This window comes from Eubalaena glacialis, chromosome 7, assembly GCF_028564815.1.
Source record: "Eubalaena glacialis isolate mEubGla1 chromosome 7, mEubGla1.1.hap2.+ XY, whole genome shotgun sequence".
Taxonomy (NCBI): domain Eukaryota; kingdom Metazoa; phylum Chordata; class Mammalia; order Artiodactyla; family Balaenidae; genus Eubalaena; species Eubalaena glacialis.
This window is the reverse complement of record NC_083722.1, coordinates 105,557,256-105,577,358: the sequence shown is the minus strand read 5'-3', so window position 1 is coordinate 105,577,358 and position 20,103 is coordinate 105,557,256. Positions and strand designations below refer to the sequence as shown.

Below are 20,103 nucleotides of genomic sequence, written 5' to 3'. Positions count from 1 at the left end.
TTCAGTTCAAGATCCCTAAAATGCCTCATTCTTCATTTCACTCATTTGATACTCAGTACCTGACATTAGTATTATTTATTTGCGGTGTCCCCTAAACCAGACAAATCCTTTCAGAACGTGTCACATCTCTCTGTATATGCTAGCCGTGTGGAACTGAGATATCTGTTGTTAATTTAAGGGGAACTGAGCTCAAATCCTGACTTACCTTTCACACGAAATGAGAAAATAGAAGAGGCAGTGTTAGTGCCCAGTGAAAAAAATAACTCCACTGTGTCCACAGCTATATGCCATCCAACATGTTGTTTTGCAGGCTCGGTGGCAATTCTTTGCTTCTGTAGGGCTGGTGGATTGTGGCTGATACTATTAAATCAGCTGAATAGGGTAGATAGCACTGTTGGCTGGCTTTCTCAGATAAGTGTTTCCATACATCTTAGGTAAAGAGCCTAGATGTTTACTTCCCTCCTGAATTTAATCATTAAAGCATCAAACATAAACTTACCACCTACTGCTGATACTCTCTTGAGGTCTGCAGTGAGATGAAGTGCCTCTGGAATCCGATGGGCTTACTGCCTCCAAATGAGACATAGAGGAATGAGATGGGGAGAACTTTTTGTGAGGGGAAGATGGGGTTCGGGCTGAGGATCCCTGCACACCATGGGCACCAGTGTCAGAAAGTGAGTTACTGCTGCCTTGCCCAGCTCCTGCAGACTTGCTTTTGCTCTGTGTAGAGTCACCTCCCCCACCAGCAGAATTTTCCTTGGCTTCTTGTTTCCGTTTGCGGTACTCCAGCAGGGATACCTAGGAAGGAAAGAAGAAATAGGACCCTAGCTAGACATCATTAGTGGATCACTAGCAATGGGGAAAGAAGATGGAACCCTAGTAAACTGCTAGCAAGCCATGCAAACAAAGCAGGCACCAACAGGTGACTTTTCCAAGTGTGAGAGAGACCTGACCACAGCTACTTATTTAAATCAGTCAGAAACTGGTAAGGAAAAGAGAATACACTAGGAGATGGCATTTTTGAAAAATGGTATTCACCAGTAGACCTCAACCTTTATTCTGCCTTCAGAAAAACCTGTGAGATTACAGTTCCCTTCAACAGAAGTGTGCTATCATAGCTATTTGTAACAACGGTAGCACCTAGAAAAGGGAAGGTGAAGAGCTGGGAGTTTGTGTAGTTTGAAAATGTCTCCTAGGTGATTCTGATAGCTCTTCCTCACTCCCCAGAAATCCCTAGAGTTAGTTGTTTAAAAACAAAACAAAACAAAACACACACACACACACACACACACACACACAAAAACAAAAAGAAAAAGCCAATGCTTCAGTGTTTTTAAATGTGCTCAATTTTTCAAGATATACCCAGGGATTTATTACTGTTACTGTTTTACACATAGAGAAACTAGTGTAAAAGGAGAAAGGAAATGATTTCCTGTTTATACTTTAGCAAGCCGGCTCTAGAAAGCCTGTACTTGGAAACTTCTCCTCGATCTGCCATTCCTCTGCCTTATTCTTTCCTGACTGCCACAACAAACCCCTCCTCCCTGCCCTGCCTAGTACACCTCCTCTCTGCTGTTACAGCACACCGTGCTTACACTGCCTGTCGACCTATTACAATGTCTTGTATGCTTGTAAACTGTCATGTTCTACAAGGGCAAAGACCAAGTTTATTTGGCTTTTTATCTTTAACATACAGTGCAGAACTTGGTTGACAGCAGGTGCTCAACAATATTTCTGAAATAACAGATCATGATTTCAATCACTTTTGCACATAATAAATGAAACCAGAAATCCGAAGACTGTTTCCACTTTTGTTCCTGCTAGTCAGCGCTGTTCATGCAACAGTATTCTAAACCCAGTGCTATTTTTTTTTTTTGGCTGCACCTCGCAGCATGTGGGATCTTAGTTCCCCGACCAGGGTTCGATCCGTAGTGAAAGCACGGTGTCCTAACCACCGGACCGCCAGGGAATTTTCCCCGCAATGCTATTTTATTACAAATTATCTGCCAGTGTTTCCTCCTTCTTTTATCCACTTAGGGCTCTCATTTTTCTGTTCAAATGTAAAATATAACAAAAACACAAAGTAAGACAATTTTGTGTATGCATTTTCTATACACAATCATGGAAAGGGGTTAATAAATTCTGGTAACGTATTTCACTGTAATGCAAAGACAAAAAGCCACTAGGCTACATTTGAACAAGAGTATCACAGACATTTTGCAATTATGTGAGACTGTCACACACACACAACATTAAACACCTCTAGCTCTGACCAGTAAATGGAAGTTGCTGTGACAACTCAAAATACTCCTATGCATTTCCAAATGCCCCTAGTTGAAAACCACAGACATAAAAAAAGCACACTTTTGGCTCTGTAATTTATAGATCAGGCATCACCTACAAGTCAAGCCCCAAACCAGATCTCTGAGACCTGGCCCTGCCCACCTCTGTATTCTCCTCCTGACTATCCCCACTATTCACCTGCCACCAGAGCAACATTCAACTGCAACCACATCACATCCCTGCTGCCCACTCAATGGAGTGTCACAGTTACTTGTTCTGCTCTCTCTTCTGTAAGATCTTCACCCCCTCAATTTGCTGGCTGATTGATTCCTACTTCCTGTTTTGAGATCAGCCAAATCAGTGACCTGTCACCTTGCACTCTACCACCCCTCAAACTTGGCTACGAACCTCTTGTTTGTTCTCAAGTACCCTCCACATATCCGACTTGGTCAGGTTTCCTGTTAAGTTGTTCTCATCACATCTGAACAACTCCTTTCTCATCATTAATATAATTATCTGCTAAGCTCAGTCTCACTTGCTATAAGCTCCATTAGGGCGGAACCTAGGAGGCAATATAGCATGGTGGCAATAAGAGCATGCAATCTGGAATCAGACAGACCTGGGTAGTGTCCTGGCTCTTCCATATACTAGCTGTGTGACCATGGGCAAGTTACTCAACTTGCGTTAGTTTCATCGTCTACAAAATGGGAAATTACCCACCTTACAGGATTATTGTGAGGTTAAATGCATAAGAAGAGCTTAACAGTGCCTAGAACATGAAAAGTACTATATAAAACATGTAAGTAGCATTATTCGTTTTCACTGCTATATCCTTTGAATTGCCTAGCCATGTGTATGGCACATACATGGTAGGCATTTGAATTTGCTTAACATTTACAACACTCATCAAATTATATTAAAACAGTCTTTCACTAGACATCCCAAGAGACCATCTTACTTATCTTCATTTTCCTCACACTGAGAACAGTGCTGAAAACACAGTGGTAACTCAAGTAAATATCTGTTGAATTATTCAGTTAAAGTTCTTCAAAAGGGCCTATAAAATGTGAAACACTTACCTTTTTCCTCTGTGGTGGGTTCTGGGGGGCAGACGGCACTCCTTCACAAGCCCTTTCGCCACCAGGTGACATGGATCCACGAGAGAGGTCTTTCATAAAACCATGCTCATATCTGCTGGGAAAGCCTTCTGCAGGGGAACAGTAGCCCCCATCCAAATGTAGAGGCTTCCTGTCCCCTACTAGGGGAGACCCTCGGTACAACCCATCTGCTCGAGGCATAGCGTTCAATGGGGAGTAGGCATACATCAAGTTAAACTCTGTCCGAAACGTCTGGTCCGAGTTTCTCACAAGGGTCTGATGTCCATCTCCACTCCTGCTTGTAAAGCCAGTCTCAGAGGTGGGTCCGACAGAGGGATGAGGAGCCAGCTCAGAATGACCCGAGCTGATCAGGGAAGGTCTGTCAGCACAGCTGTTAGTGTTGGAGTCAAGGTAGCCTACTTTTGTCAAGTCCAGGTCTTTTCGGTGACAAAGCTGAAAGAATAAAAATCAACGGAGACATGGGGTAGGGGAGAAAGGAAAAAGTCAAAGGGCAGAAAAGAAGGGAAGTGAGGGGGCACAGGTGAATAAGAACAGGTAAGAGGGACGAAAGTAGAAGAGAGAAAGCCATTAACATCTGTAAAGGTCCCACGTAATACCAGTGTATACACGCCAGATTACCAAAGAATCCTGGCCTTCCCCAAATTGTTTTAAAGTCTTTCTGGAGGAGAATACTGGGAAAGTCAGAATTAGATAACTGGCCAAATGTGACTATTTTGCCTGCTTAGCCTTTCATCAGGTTTGCCGAGTCACCGCGCACTACACTCAGGGACTGGCAGTATAATGCGGGATTTACCTGAGCCCCACGGAGCCACAGAGGTGAGAGCAGTGTCTTAAGATAACTGGCTTCTGGTGTTATTCATTTCTAAACTAATATTGATGGAAGGTGGGAGGAGGGAAAAAGGCGAAAGAAAGTAGAAAGTAGACGAAAAGTCAAGTATTTAAGTTACTGGTTCAGGGAAGAAGAATGGTATTAGTTAACGACATCAACCAACCAGTTCTTCACTCACTTTCACTATTAAGTATGTATTTCTCATAAAACTTTCTGGCCACTCAATTCTTCTTTTTGCATCCTCTAATGTATGTTAACATATCACAAGACCACTAATGCTCATCACTGCAGAGCATCTGAAATGCTGAAACGTACCAAAAATAAACCCATCTACTTGGTCATCATTACCTCCTAACATCAAGATTTTCTGCCACTATGTCAGCTACAGCTAACTCTCTAGAAAGAATAGTACCAGAAACCCAGATGACACACCATGTCAGCCTCCCAATTATGCTATCTTAGAATCTTTAGCAACTGAGGGAGAGCTTTACATTCCTTACAAAATAGAGTAAAAAACACCCAGAAGACCTCTAGTACACTAGAATACAATCTTCTTCAGTTTCACATTGATCTATAAAATCCTACTGATTCAGAATTCGGTCACCTGTCACTCAGTTTAGCACTAACTTTTTACTGGAAGGGTGTGGGGTTAACAGTTTAGTTAATTTCTGAAAGGTTATGAGAGACTATAACTTTCTCTTTAAGAGGAAAAAGGCTCCATGTGGATTCATGGAGTTAATCATTACTACGTTTGTCCAAATCTTTTAACAGTTAAGAAACTCTAGCACTAAAATCTGAATTTAACATCTCCATAGCAGTAGGATTTGATATTCTAAGAGATACCATTTGTACAGCAACCATTTCCCAACCACTGCAGAATGGAGCCCTGAGTCACAGAAGCCATGGGTCGACTTAAGCTGAGAGGCATGACTCTCCCTTTCTAAAGAAGCTGCTTAATCTATCAACCAAAGCTCAAAACATCCAGTTAAACAGCTGTCAGATTAACCCGGGAATAAGGCATAAATCACTGCCTAACTTTTCCAATATAAGCTGCTCCTTTATCAGCCCAAGATAATAAAGATCAAAAAAGAGCTCCTACCAACTGTTGATATAACCTTCCTTATTTAACAAACACACTGTTAGACTTTCTTTAACAAGGTTCCCACCACATCTTCAGCTCCTTTAAACTTGACTTCTAGTTTCTATTCTTTAAGAAAACTCTTCAGCCATACCCTTCCCCCCACCTCCCCAAAAACAACAAAAACAAACCCACCACACACACACACACACACACACACAAACTACTTCATTTTCCTCCATCTACATTGAGAGTTCTGAGTAACCACAGGCACACATGGGAAGATTCATTCAACTTACAGTGACCAATCGGCCACCCTCCAGCCCATCACCCCATTCACTCAGATCCCCCAGCCCTCCCCACACACGCAGGAGCACACTCATGCACACTCACTCTCAGCCTCCAAGTGTGATTGAGATGGTGTGATAACTACCTCGGGTGACAGGGACTCGGGCCTATTCGCAGGGGAACTCTCAGGGGAGGATATGTTCTAGAGGAGGGAAAAGCATCTTGTTATTCATCTACTCAAAGAAGCAAAACAAAACAAACAAAAAATAAAGCAAAAAAAAGCAAGCATAGATGGTTAGCCACAAATTTTAGGGGGTGGGGGTGGGGCAGGGAGAAGGGTAAGAAGGTACAAGGGAAATGTTCAAATGCAGAATTCATCTCGATGGACAGAATGACTTGTTAAAATGCTTCCTGGCGTCTTTGAAAGCATTTAAGGATAAACTGGTTATGTATCATGCTGTAAGTAAACATCTCAAGCAGATACCAAGAGTTAAATTGGTAAGATTTTACACTATTACAGTATATGTCTTTCTATGTTAGATGAGATTTCCTACAGTACTTGTTATTGAGGGGCACCCTACCACTCATTCCTCCTGCTTAGGGGCACCTTTTCTCTTCACCCCACACCCTCTTCTGAATGTCACATTTCCTCAATTCTCCTGTGTGACTCAGGCCTGCCACCATTACCCAGGGAAACTGCTTAGCATGTTGGGGGCTGACAGGGCTAGGGAGACGGCCAGTTCTTCTTGAATGACAGTTGCAGAAGTTATGATTGATGGATTCTCTAGCTCATAGGCTAGATGGTTCTTAACATAATCCAACTGGATCTGACCACCCCCACTAAGGTTCTTCTCTGATATTAAAATCCACTGTACTTTGAGGAATAGAGGGAAAAAAGAAAAAAAAACCCGACAGATGTGTACACTTCCAGTCTCTGGTCCTAAACAGGGCTACCGTTCGGGCGGCTTTTGCGTGAGGCAGCACTCCCGTATGAAACAGGAACTGGGTAGTAAGTTCAGATGGGAAGGTATGAGGGGTAAAAAGCAGAGAATGACGGTGGTAGCTGTGACAAGGATTCAGGGGCAAGGTAGGGGAGGGCCTCTAATATCACAGGCCCTGGACAGCTGTGGCCTGGGTGGCTGGCCCATCCTGGGGCGGGAAATGAGGCTGCTTCAGCAGAGCAGGGGTACTGGCGTTCACTTTATTTGGTGGGGTGGTAGTATGTGTGAGATGGATAGTGGGGTATGGCTCTCCAGGCAGGAAGACAAGGGAAGGGTTATTCTGCTGGAAAGGAGGGGTTCATTAAACTTGCCCTCCCAATGTTGCTTTCACTCTTTTTTATTTGATGCTTCCCTTTCCTCATGATCTTCTCTTCTACTACATATCTTTTCAACTCTTTCCCTTAGCATTTCTCACTGTCCTCCTTTCAAAAATATTCTTCCCCCAACCAAGCTGATCTTTACTTGTGACACCTTTCTGCTATTTCTCTGTGTCATAGTCTTGGATGGAAATAAGGCTTCCCACCTCCCCATACTAGAATATAGGAAAGAGTATAGCAATTAGAATGGTGATAAAGATGGTCGGGATGATGAAATCTGTTTTTTGAATTGATGAAAAAGGCCAAATTTTCTTAGTTAAATCATGAGACTAAAACAGTGAAAACATGCACTGAACTTTTTGACGGGATCGGCTACTTAATGTATTATAATATTTTCTTTCCCTCCTGGTATTCTAACATTATGCTTAGACTATGCATCACTAAAATGACCTTTGATTTTAAAAAATAGAAAATAAAAACACCTTACATTTGCATAGAATTTCACAGTTATCCAAAACGCTGCAAGGGGTAGGAAATACACTGAGTGCTAAACCCGGCTGTTCTAGATGGCAACCCACCTTCTAATTTCACCTTTAATTACAATAAAACGTTAATTATAATAAAGTATGAAATTCTATTCCTAGAATCTACTGCCTCCCAGTGAGAACGTCCTCTAACGAAATTTTACCATCAAACTTCAGCTGCTAAATGAAAAATCAACTGCAATTAGATCCAAGTAAAGTCAGTAAGGCCCATATCAGCTGTTTTGCTATCTGACTAAAAAGAACGCCACAGGGAATTTGGTAAAGGGTAACTTCCCTAGAAATCAAATGTAACCAGAAGGTTTTTTTCGCCTTCTCAAAAAGGTTTGCTCCAAAAGTAAGTTAATATGGTCGAGTTTAGGTACAGAATACAGCTGCCTCTTACTTTCAAGGTTGCTAGTTGCCTCTTTCTGAGTTAGCCATTTAAAGGTTCAGGTCTTTTTAATCTCCATGCTCTCATAAAAACTGAATAGGTAGGACGGCACTGATTAGAACATTCACCTTTATCAAAGAACACATCTGGAGAAGTGCAAGGTAGGGTCAGAGCTGAGTGTTTAGTCATCAGAACAAATTTTTCTGAGAAGGAATAGATAGTGTCTGTTTAACTTAATTATAAATCAAAGCAACATGCGATAGATGAGTTTTTTTTTTAACGCACGCACACGGATTTTATTCAGTAAAGCTGCCGTCACTCAAACCTGAATACTAAAGCAATTCAGAAGTAACTTTTTGAAACAGCTGACCAGACAGTGAGTGTAATAAATCTGGTTCTTATAAATGCATGTTGCTAGGCTCTTTCTACTTCTCATTCCTAATACATGACAAGAAGGGAAAGTAACCTGGGAATGAAAAAAACCCCTAAATTGCCATAAACCATACCTCAGTGCTTTCTAAATCTCTGTTTACTTAGGCACACGAGAATGCAAAATAACAAAGACACTTCACTTATTTAAAGGCCTAGAAATGGAGGCCCAACCAATCAGTATAACCTGAGCTCTCAGGCAGGTGTCATTAATGGTTACTAAGCAGCTAGAGGCCTATTTTACCCAAGGTATACAGTAAAGATAAAGATCTAGCATGATTACCACCTAAAGTAATGGAGGTTGATGAATTGCATGCAAAAGATAAGATGAGTGTCACCTGTGGGAGCACTATTCCTATTTTGGGAAGTATGGGGACTGCCAAGATGAGAGGCTACCAGGTAATAGGTCACAATGACCCTGAGGTTTCCCATTCTCTTGCTAAGATGGGCGAAGAACATGGTAAAGAAACATTTGGAGTGATGTATTTGAAATGAGGAGGTGCAAATAATGATTTCCATATTCAGCACTCCCAACAAGCAAACCCAAATCACCTCAAATTGCAGAGGAGTATTGCAGCGACTAGCAGTAGTAAGAGACGTGACTGGTGAGAACAGGAGGCTGTATCCATTTCGACACTCCTCTTCTGGGTGAGATGGGCCAGGTGTGGTCAGCTGGGGGCTCTTTGAGCCTGGATTGGGAGGGGGTGGTGTGACTGGAGAAAGAGGCCGCAGTAACTTGGTAACATTCTGCTCCATCAGATAGCGAGACTTCCATTTCTTTAATGGGCTCAACAAGTCTGTGAAATACAAAGCTTGGATGAGAGGTCTGAAATTACATCCTAAGGGCTGCTTCATAGTGAAGCCATTATTAATCTCTAGCCCACAATGGCTGGTAACTCCACTTTTGCCTCATCCCATTGTTATCTCCTGCAATCAAACCAAAAGCCCAAAGACTTTTTAACTGTCACACTTAAATTCTCAAAACTCTCTACCTCCCAGAAAATCACCAGATGAATTTGACCCTTTTGATAACTAATCCCTGGAGCTAATTTAATCTCTTGTAGTGGAAAATATAAATTTAGTTTTTTCACACTGAATTTCTGAAAATCTCAAATCTGTGTCTCTGTTAAAATCACCCTCTACTGAATTGCCACGTCACCAGCTCAGTTTCAAGCTTTTATTTATTTTTGCCATTCTTTAGCAGCTCTTTATGTAATATTCTGCTTTAGTAGGAAAGAGTTACACATGATTATTTGATCCTTGTTGAGCCCTTAGTTTTAGAGTGCTTCAAAGTGTGAAATCATTTCTACAGAAACTTCTCCCAATCATTTTCAAAAACTAGGGTGGTACTCTTTTTCTGATTGAAATATCCTACTTTCTACTGTACACTTCTTAGTTCCGCTTAGAAAGGAAGTTAATATGCTATAAATTTTACTGACCATTCAGGCCAATGCACCTATCTCACTTTCTCAAAGGAAAAATCTATTTTTATTCGTTTACAGTTCAAAGCTATTCATTTACTTAATACCTACAATATGGAAACCACTGAACTAGGTAAGTGGGGGAAAATGGCTATCAGGTATTCTATTTTAAATGAGTTTACAAATGTGTAAGAAAAAGAAAACATATATAAAACGTGTAATATAAGTTTAAGAACCTCAACAGAGGTGATCATACTGCTATGTGTTAGTAAAAAAAAAATTATGCTTTTAAGTGCTTATTACACACCAGGCACTATACCACGTGCTTTATGTGAATTATCAGATGTAATTTAAGTAACTCTATAAACCCAGTACTATTGTTATCCCCACTTTACAGATAAGGAATTTGACGTATAAAGAGAGAAAGACTAGGTCATCTGGTTCCCATCTACATTCTTAATCATTAGGTTAAATTATACCCCCAAGGCTTGGTGGAAGGAGTGACATTTACCCCAAGTCTTTGAGGAAAAGTTTTCGGACAGTATCAGAGCTGTGCTTGAGAAAGATTCTCCTGGTAGCAATGGTTAGGATGAGAATGGACACTGGGAAACTATTTGGAGTTAATGGAGTAAACAGAAAGAGTTATGAGGCTTGAACTAGGGCAGTAGAGTTTGAAGTAGAGACAAGAAATAAAAGCAAGAAACACTGGAGATACATATTTTTCCTTTCAGATATATAAAAATTTAAAAATTTTCCTAGATTAGAAGTATATTTGTATTTTCCTTCTGTTCCAGATACTCATTTTTCTTTTCTCCTTTAGAAAAGTGCCTAGGTATAAACAAACAAACATGTGATTCATGACTTATAGTTAGGTTTATATATTTCAAGAGTCTTAAACAGTGAATCTTTCAAAAGACTGCTATACTGCTAGGTCCAACGCTGTAACTACTAAAGGCAATTATGTAAGTGATAAAGTTGATTGTAGAAAAGTTATAAAGTTCAGATGAACTCTCCCACCCCCAAAATCAACTTAAAGGTCATTCATTTAAAATATATTTACTGAGTACTTATTATGATATATTCAAAAAGAGACCTGACACCTGCCCTTATGAGGTTTATGGGCCAGTGGTAATCTGTCTACTTTTTTCTACGAACAGCACTATATTTACAAAATTGTTTTTTTCAAGTTTCATTTTTCTTCTTTGTGCCATACACAGCTATCAAATTTCATGTGGTTAAACCTATCTTTTATGGTTTTTTACCTTTACTCAAATAATTCCCAAGGTTATATAAACAAACACCCACATATTGAAACACATACATAACTTGAAATCATATCCACAAATTAATTCATTGCTAATATGCTGGTGTATTTTCATCTAGAACTCTTTCCTGACATGTCCTTACTCACCCTGTCTAAATCACACTGGACAATAACCTACTATTTTCAATCAGAAATACACAGTAAAAATTCTTCCATTACCATGACAAAAATGTTACAATTATATTTTAATTTTACTAATAGTCTTTGGCTATACAATGTTTTATATTTTTATTTAGTCAAATGTATCAACCATTTCCTTTATTTTCTGCCTCTGATGTCATGTTTTTGTCACCCCACCCCAAGACTATAAAAATACTGACCTATTTTCCCTTTATCTCCATATTTAATTTTTGAATTCAACTCAGAACATATAGTAGTTTAGGTACTAGTATGTTCTATCCTTTTCACATGCCAAATGGCTAGCATATTCTTCCAAATTCTTTTGTAATTATAGAATAATCATATTTCTCTACTGATTTGAAATATGACATTTATCCGACTAGATACTGGGTTTTAGTTCTGAATGTTATCCTGTACACTTTTTAGTAAAATTGTTTGGGCAATTCCAGTTATTCTACTCTAGCTCTCCAAAATATTTTGCCTATTCTAGCATACTTGTTCATGTCAATGAACTGTAGAAATCATTTGTCAACTACGCTGATACTGGGACTTCCCTGGCGGTCCAGTGGTTGGGACTTCGCCTTCCAAATGCAGAGGGTGCGGGTTCGATCCCTGGTCAGGGAGCTGGGATCCCACATGCCTCACGGCCAAAAAACCAAAACATAGAGCAGAAACAATATTGTAACAAATTCAATAAAGACTTTAAAAATGGTCCACATCAAAAAACAAACAACTTTAAAACAAAACAAACAAAAACTATGCTGATACTACCTCCTCCCCAAGGCTGATTGGGGTTGTATTAAATTCATGAGTAATTTGTAGAGAATTCTAACTGAGCACCGTGGCACAATCTTTTAGCTACTCATGCCTTCATTTATATTCCTCCTCCTCATTATTATTATTATTTTGGCTGTGCCGCGCAGCTTGTGGGATCTTAGTTCCCTGACTAGGTATTGAACCCAGGCCCTCAGCTGTGAGAGCGTGGAGTTCTAACCACTGGACCGCCAGGGAATTCCTTATATTCCTCTTCATTATAGATCTGCCACATTTCTAATTAGGTTTATTCTCCAGTGTTCTCTATTTTCTGTTACCACTGTGAACTGGATGTATTTCTCCCTGTGTATTACCTAAATGTTATTGCTAACATGTAAGAAAATGTTTACATATTTTTGTGCCCAGCTACCCTATTGATCTCTACCAGTTTTTCAGTTAATTCTCTTGGCTTTTCCAGGTAGATAAGCATATTATTTGTATACAATGGCAACAAATACATCCTCTTTACCAAAACTTTTATCTCATAGATTTTCTTTTTGGTAATCAGTTTGGATAACAATTCTAGATGTTGTTAAATAAGAATGGTAATACTGGGATAAGTTGATAACCAATTTAAAAGTTTAATCTAACTAGTTTTCACCATGAAACATAACTGGCAATTGTTTTCAGATGGATGTAAAATAAAAAATCATTCAGTATGTTATTTTATTAGATTTATCATTAAATTCACATTTACTGTGCTATTACTCCCCCTTCTCCATTTGGCTGGCTAATAAATTATATGAATAAAATTTCAAATATTGAACCACCTTTACATTCCACGGAAAAATTTTATTTCATCATAGTATACTATTCTTTTAATATTCTTACAGATTCAAGATTCAGATCACTGAAATCTAATTCAAAAGTAGTACTGTGCTATTTTTTGGAGGTTAATTTGATACAATAAATTGAGTAAAAATTTTAATGCTACTGAATAGTATTCCATCAAAAGTATGTGTAATAGAAGATAAACCACAAATTCTAACATTTCTTTATTTGTTGAAACCCAGGTTGTTTTTATCCTGCATGTGTTTGCAATTATTAATAATTCCATGACTAACACTTTGTATAAAAATTTTGGTCCACACCTATTTCTACAGAACAAGTACCTAGAACAACAACTACTAGGTTAAGGAATGAACTTTTAAAATGCATGACAGGGACCTCCCTGGTGGCGCAGTGGTTAAGAATCCACGTGCCAATGCAGGGGACACAGGTTTGAGCCCTGGTCCGGGAAGATCCCACATGCCACAGAGCAACTAAACCCGTGCGCCACAACTACTGAGCCTGCGCTCTAGAGCTCGTGAGCCACAACTACTGAGCCCGCACGCCTAGAGCCTGTGCTCTGCAACAAGAGAAGCCACCACAATGAGAAACCGCGCATTGCAAGGAAGAGTAGCCCCCGCTTGCCGCAACTAGAGAAAAGCCTTCGTGCAGCAACGAAGACCCAACACAGCCAAATAAATAAATAAACTAAAAAAAATAAATAAAATAAAATGCATGATAAATCTTACCGAATTGCTAGTAGGGATATAACTTCCCTGTCATTTTTATTGCAAATCCTTTCTCCCAATATTTTTGTCCTCTATTAATTCAGAGAACTAAGGACACAGAAACATTGTTTACTTAACTTTAATTAAAAAACAAAAAAAACCCAAAACACTGAATGCACATACAATTTACTTTGGCAAAGATCTAAGTCTTTCCCATCCCCCACGCAAGTAAAAACTCCAGAATAATTTACCAAATCTTTCACTTACATAAGTCCTGCTTCTGGCTATTCTGTTCCATATATACATTCATTATTGCACCTGTACTAATTTAATTACCAGCTTCCAGATTAATATTGGAAGTTAGTTTTACACTTCTAGGTAAAGTACTTCTTTGTCATTACTTTTTCAATTTTTTCTTACTTTCATGTTTATTTTTTATGATAAACTTCCAAGATCATTTAATCAAACCCCCAAACAAACTAGTCTGATGGAAACCATTTGAAGCCAGGAAAGAAACTGACTCATTATATTTCTTCTTTCCATTAAGCAGTATGGGAGTTCCCTTCATTTCCTCAAGACTTAAAAAAATATTTCTCAGTAATGATTTGTTTTACATGTCCCCACCATTATTCCTAGGCAGTTTCTCAGTTTTGTTAAGTTTGGCAATGAAAAATTTGTTCTTCATTTTCTTGGTACATAAATGGTATTAATTTTTGCATATCCAGCAGTTTTATTGAACTCCTGTTAATTTTTTCAAATGATTGTTTAGGCTCTCCTAGATAGATATCCACATCATTTACAAATATGTCCTCCCCTGCCTGAAGAGTAATACCATTTATTTCCATACAAATTTAGCTTCTAGGAACTTAGAATCTTTAATGTATCCTAGTATATGACTAATTTCTGTAAATGTTCCATAAATGCTCGACAAGAAATCTGTAGATAATGACAGTAATAATTCCTATTAAGGGTCTGATATGGTAATTTATGTACCTTAATTTAATCTCATATTAGATCTACAAAGCAGATATTACTATACCCGTTTCACAGATGAGGCTCAGAGATAACTTTATAACTTGCCCAACATCATATAGTTAGTAAAGGGTAGAGATGGTCTTCAAATTCAGGTCTGTTGGATTCTTTCTACTACACCAATTTGTCTCCCTTTTTTGATTAATATTTTCTTGATCTTTTTGAGAGGAAAAAAACAAAAAAAACAAAAACAAAGAAACCAAAGCAACAAATAATTCCTCAGGATTTACACTAACTTGTAGCAATATACCAAGTCACTCATTTGAGTATTGCTTGGTTTTAAATATTTTCCTGTTTACGTTGTTCCTGAAGGGCAAGGTGTGTCCTTTGAATGTTTCTCACTGCTAGAGACGAGAGAAGTTCAATAAAGGTTGGTGACTAACAGTCCTAATTCCATTCCAACCAGGGCACATAATAACAAAGGCACTTTCCCTGAGTCTTTGCCAGTCAGGACATGAATTGCTAATACAGCCTCCCTTTCCCAACCTCAAATACATACACACACACACACACACACACACACACACACACACAGACCATACACAAACATATGTGTGTATACTAGATAGAAGATTTCAGAGTTAAGGTATACTCTCACCGTACTGTAAAAGCTGCCAATAAATTGATAATATTGATGGAAATCTGTTACCAGCATTTCTTTATGTTAACCTGGTTTGAGTAAATCTCCCTAATCTTTGGTGAAGAGAATAAGATATTTTAAATACATGGTATCATTTATCTTCCAGATGTTCTACACTGGGATCTTATTATCCTGAGGTTACACATGCGATAACTTATAAGGTATAATCCAATCTAGGGATAGAAAAACAAAGTCAATAATTAAAAAAAAATCTATTTTTAGTAGCCTATTTTTCCCCAAATACAGTATTACACAAAGTTTTAATATAAAGCAGATATTACTAGTACAAATCTCTTTATTTAATTCAAGTTCATATTTACTCAGGCAATGAATAGAAACAAAGAAGTGGTTTTTATGAAAATCTGAAATATTACTCTGTGACTTTTAGCATCTTATTTATTTTGGTATTTTGTTTTGATTGCATAATATTCACAAAATTGATTTAGAGATAAATAAACTAAGAGGAATCACACAGAACTTTTCAATTTAAGTAATACTGGCCAAGAGAAACTTTGGTAATAAGACTATCCCAAAATAAGTTAAGTTGGTATCAAGTCCATACACCAGTGCTTTCAACTGCAATTCAATTAAAACCCCTGCAAGAGTCACTGGAAAACCAGTGGGCCAGATGATTTTACACGACCCTCCAGTTTGAAAACAACCGATTCATAATAATTTCTCATTTACTTCACTCATCCCCTGCCCCTTCAACCAAGTCCCACCCAACTCAATCACCTACGATTTTGATTCTTTCCTGAATAGTGCCCCGCGCATCTTTCTTGCTTATTTCCCCTCTTATAAATAAGGATATAGATTTCCTAAACTTACTACTTTAAATGTATCTAACCTTTTTTTTAACCATTTCTGCTGTTATCTGTACACTGTCTAGTTCCTTCTTTGTCGTCCTGGGAATACTGATCCCTGACTTGAGATCTCTCTCTTCCTCTGTAAAGACAGATGTAAAGTAACTATTTAGAGAACAATGCTATTTCTTTTTTTTGTATCAGACTTTTTAAAGTACTCAGTGAAATTTTTTATGTAGACCCAAAATAATCATTGCTCATGTATTCAGAAAGGTCTGCCATACATACCTGCATTGTCTTTGCAGATACTAGAAGAACTACTATTCTCATTACTTTGGTATAGGTGCTGAGTTCTAGTCTCTTGGGGTACAGATGATGTCTGGGTCATCCCTTCTTCCAAGGCTTGCTTTATCCAGCGCTATAATGGGAAAAGAACCAGGGAATTATCAATAATCATTTAAAACTATTTAGGTCACCTATTTTAAATGCATTAACCAGGTCATTACATATCAACTGGTGAGAGATGCAATACAATGCATTCATTCGGGTCCACAGTCAAGTAGTTTTTGTCTTGTGTTTCAGCATTTTAGGGTAGTGCCCCATCAATTCCTTTTATGGGGCATAATTGAGAAAACCTGGATTACACACAATGAAGTCCCATAAAAAAGCCCAAACCAATAAAAAAAAATGATTACTATTTAACTTTTCATATTGCTTAGAATGGGATAAATGGGAAAAGATAAGGAAGAAATCTTAGCATTTATTTAAGAGAGACTCCGATCACACAGGATAAAACTAGCACATAAAATAAGTGCGTAGAAGGAAGATAAAAGATCTCTTAAGAGCTGTCTGCCCTGTGTTGGGCGTATCTGAAGAAGTAATAGAAAAGATTCACAGGAAAACTCTGGATGAGGATAAACAGCTCTTCACTACAAGTACCGAAATTCTTCCAGAAAGTCTACTCTCAGAATATCCTGAGTTTTCCCTCCCTGTTAAGTAGTTTGGTTAACTTATCCATGAATAATACAAATCATCACCAGAATAAATGACCTTCTGCAGAAATCAAAAAGGCAAAAAAGTAAAAAAGAGCTCTCTAATCAGTCATTTTTTGTAGTGAATAATGGAATCTAAAATGATGCAAACAGATTTTGGTCAGAAAGTAAGCCTGCAGAGATTAGGGTAATAAGATTATGCATCCTGTGGAAGAGAGAAAATTTCTTACCTGTAATTGTGTTCTCTTAAGATACACAGTTGTAGGTTGCTCACCACTCTGTGGCTCTCCTGCCCTGACATAAGACAGATCGAATTTTGATAAACATCAATTTCTGAGTCAGACCCTATCCCAAATAGGAAGAGCAAAGGTGATTATAACTTTACACCTTTAGAGAACCAATATTCCAGGTAAGTAAATATTCTCTTTACCAAAGAGAGCAATTCTAATAGATTTACCCTCTTAGAAACTTAGGAAATAATGTGAGGAAACCAGACCATGTGGTCTGCCAAATGAAAGCAAGAATAAAATTAGGAACATGAGGGGGTAAAGAGTGAGTAAGTATCTAAGAAAGACAGCTCAACATCTATTGAATTACATCAGCATTTTAGGATTTGATCAGGTCTCTGAAAAGCCAAAACAAGACCAAGAATGAACTAACTCTCCTACATACAGAATATTGATATAAAGATAAAAACTGTCAGAACCATAGCTCCTTACATAGAAGAGACCTCAGAGGTTACCTTGTCTAACTCATTCATTGTACAGATGGGGAAAATAAGGCCAGGGGGCCCAAAAGAGTGAAAATCCTTTGTTATAGATACCTTAGTACATACAAGTTTTTCATCAGAGCTGATGACAGGACTCATTTGGGGTCACTGTGCTTTCTTCCTAGAGAAGTCAATTTCTTGTATTTCCAGTGTCAAGTAGATGCACCCATAAAAGAACTTACACTCTGGATCTGATGACTACAAAAAGGGAAAGTAGAACCAGGACAAGGGCATTCTAAGGAATAAGATGTTGCTTTGGTTAGCTTAAGGTCGAACACAGCAACATGATCAAACCCATTCCTCCCTGGCCCTATTTGTATGTCTACACAATATTTCAGGGCCTGTAAAGAAGGAACATGAACAGTTATTTGTATCTAACAAATTCCAATCACCCCTACAGATAATAAATTAACTTTAGACAACCCCTCTCCCCAAGTTCTAGCTACAGTTAAGGTCAAAAGAACATTTCTCCCTTCCCTGAAAGTCTGTGTTGAAGAGAGTTTTAGGAAGCTCAGAGATAGGCAACAGAAATGTCTTAAAGAGTCTCATTACGATGGGGAAAGAGAAAGGAATTAATTTGGGTTTTAGGGTCCAAAGACCTGGACTGAAACTTGGCTGTGCCTCTTACTAGACGCCTAACTCTGGGCAAGTTACTGAACGCTTCTGAGCCAAAGCTTCTGGATCTGTAAATTGAAGCAATAATCCCAACCTCACAGGGTTATCATGAATGGTGAGGCAGTGTGTGTGAAGAAAGCTTGTAGCACAGTACTGGGCACACACGTTCAGTGAGGACTAGTTCAACTGAATTTCAGTGCTATGGACAGAGATATACAGATTAACAACCCTCCAGTGCACATCATGAAATATCAATGCAAAACACAGTGTTTCATTTTCAGTCTGAACGGGAGAACAAATGCCCACACATATTATGCCTACAAGGTAAGTTTAGAGATTTAGAGAGAACAAGGAGGGATACTACTGAAAGGCTTCTTAACCAGTCATAAATGCTTCCATTCTAACGTAACAAGTGAAGTAAAATCCAACAAAAGACATGCCATAACATGCTAGTTAAGAACTGTGAATCGATTTAATTTAGAAACTACAGAGACATCATAAAACATTCTGCCAAATACTCTAAGAATCTGGGTGCAAATATACACATGCAGCTTTATACTGTTTTAAACTTATGAAGCTTTTACCTCCTTTAATCAGATATGAAAGAATAAGCCTATTAAGAATGTACACTGTTCTAACTAATCCCATGGAGGACGGTTGTTCTCATCTACCTGTTTAAATTATATCCTTCTCTGAGGGATTTTCAGAAATTTATTACAATTTTGTTTTATCATGGAAATCTTCTTAGGTCCTGTACTATGTGAGTACTTTCTAACCAATCTAAAAAATCTTCTCCTTCCCCATCTAGGATAAAGCTGAGTTCAATTTCTATATAAGACCCAATTTCATTAATTTTGTCCCATAAAAAGTTGCAGTCCTGTTGTGTAATATAATCTTGATACATTAACAGCAACTATTAAATCTGTGATTAAAACTTAATTTTAAAAGACCCAATTTAAGTAAGATAATTTGATATATAAGTCAGCATACATAGCCTGAACTCTTCCGAAAGACCAATATGACACAAACAGATAAAAGTGCCTGAGCAGAGCCTGTATAAAACAAGACTAAGGATGGTCAAATACATGTGGAGAATATAACACGGACATGAGTTAAGTGGGATTTCTAACTGTTGCCAATGGAGACACAAAGATGAGATACAGATATAAGTCCTAAACCATAACCAGGTAAAAAGAGCTCTAAGAAATGGATTTTCTATCAGATTTGAAGTCATATTTCTACACGTTTTTGATTTTCACAGAACCCTGCTACTTGGAAAAAAGCAAGATGGGAATAGAAAGATTATAACCCAGCATCACAATGATCAAGGCGGTATTTTAAGAGGCTAGTCCGTACTATTTACAATTCAGACTTCACTACTACTCTGTATTAATAATTGTTTACCCTTCTTAAAGGATCAAAATAAGAAATTCTATTATCTGACTTGATAAGATGCTTCAGTAGTTAACATCCTAGGAAATCTAGTACTGTGTCTAGCCAAAGACAGAACAAAAGGAAAAAGTTTATTTCACATATATATTAAGCCATCTCTTGACTTGTTCCTCCAAACTAAAGACCATATTTACAGCTTCTCTAATTGTTCAATACTACTCTGAAAATGTAGTTAAAGATTCTGAGCTGTTACTCTTAATGAGGGACTGAGCTAAATGTAACAGGAAGATTAGTTTTGCATGCCATACCACAGTTAATGCCCTTCTCCAATTATTACAGAATTAGGTTAATCATAATGGTCATTAAATGGCAAATACTTTTTTTTCCTTCTCAGATAATTTCTAAGATCCAGGATAAGTAATTTGGTA

General features: G+C 38.1%; 1 protein-coding gene across 14 annotated transcripts in view; it reads right to left on the bottom strand.

The window, feature by feature from the left end:
• The window catches only part of SETD5 (SET domain containing 5), a 79,793-nt gene that overhangs the window by 3,887 nt on the left and 55,803 nt on the right, over positions 1–20,103 (bottom strand). For 9 of the 14 annotated variants that reach the window (XM_061197179.1, XM_061197180.1, XM_061197181.1 and 6 more), the window contains 5 exons: positions 16,196–16,325; positions 8,811–9,055; positions 5,742–5,798; positions 3,363–3,833; positions 500–798 (listed from right to left, as the gene is read on the bottom strand). In XM_061197179.1, the coding sequence (XP_061053162.1) occupies positions 500–798; positions 3,363–3,833; positions 5,742–5,798; positions 8,811–9,055; positions 16,196–16,325 (1,202 nt within the window). The remainder of the gene's footprint in view (positions 1–499; positions 799–3,362; positions 3,834–5,741; positions 5,799–8,810; positions 9,056–16,195; positions 16,326–20,103) is intronic. The other 5 variants (XM_061197187.1, XM_061197189.1, XM_061197184.1 and 2 more) reach the window with 1 other exon arrangement.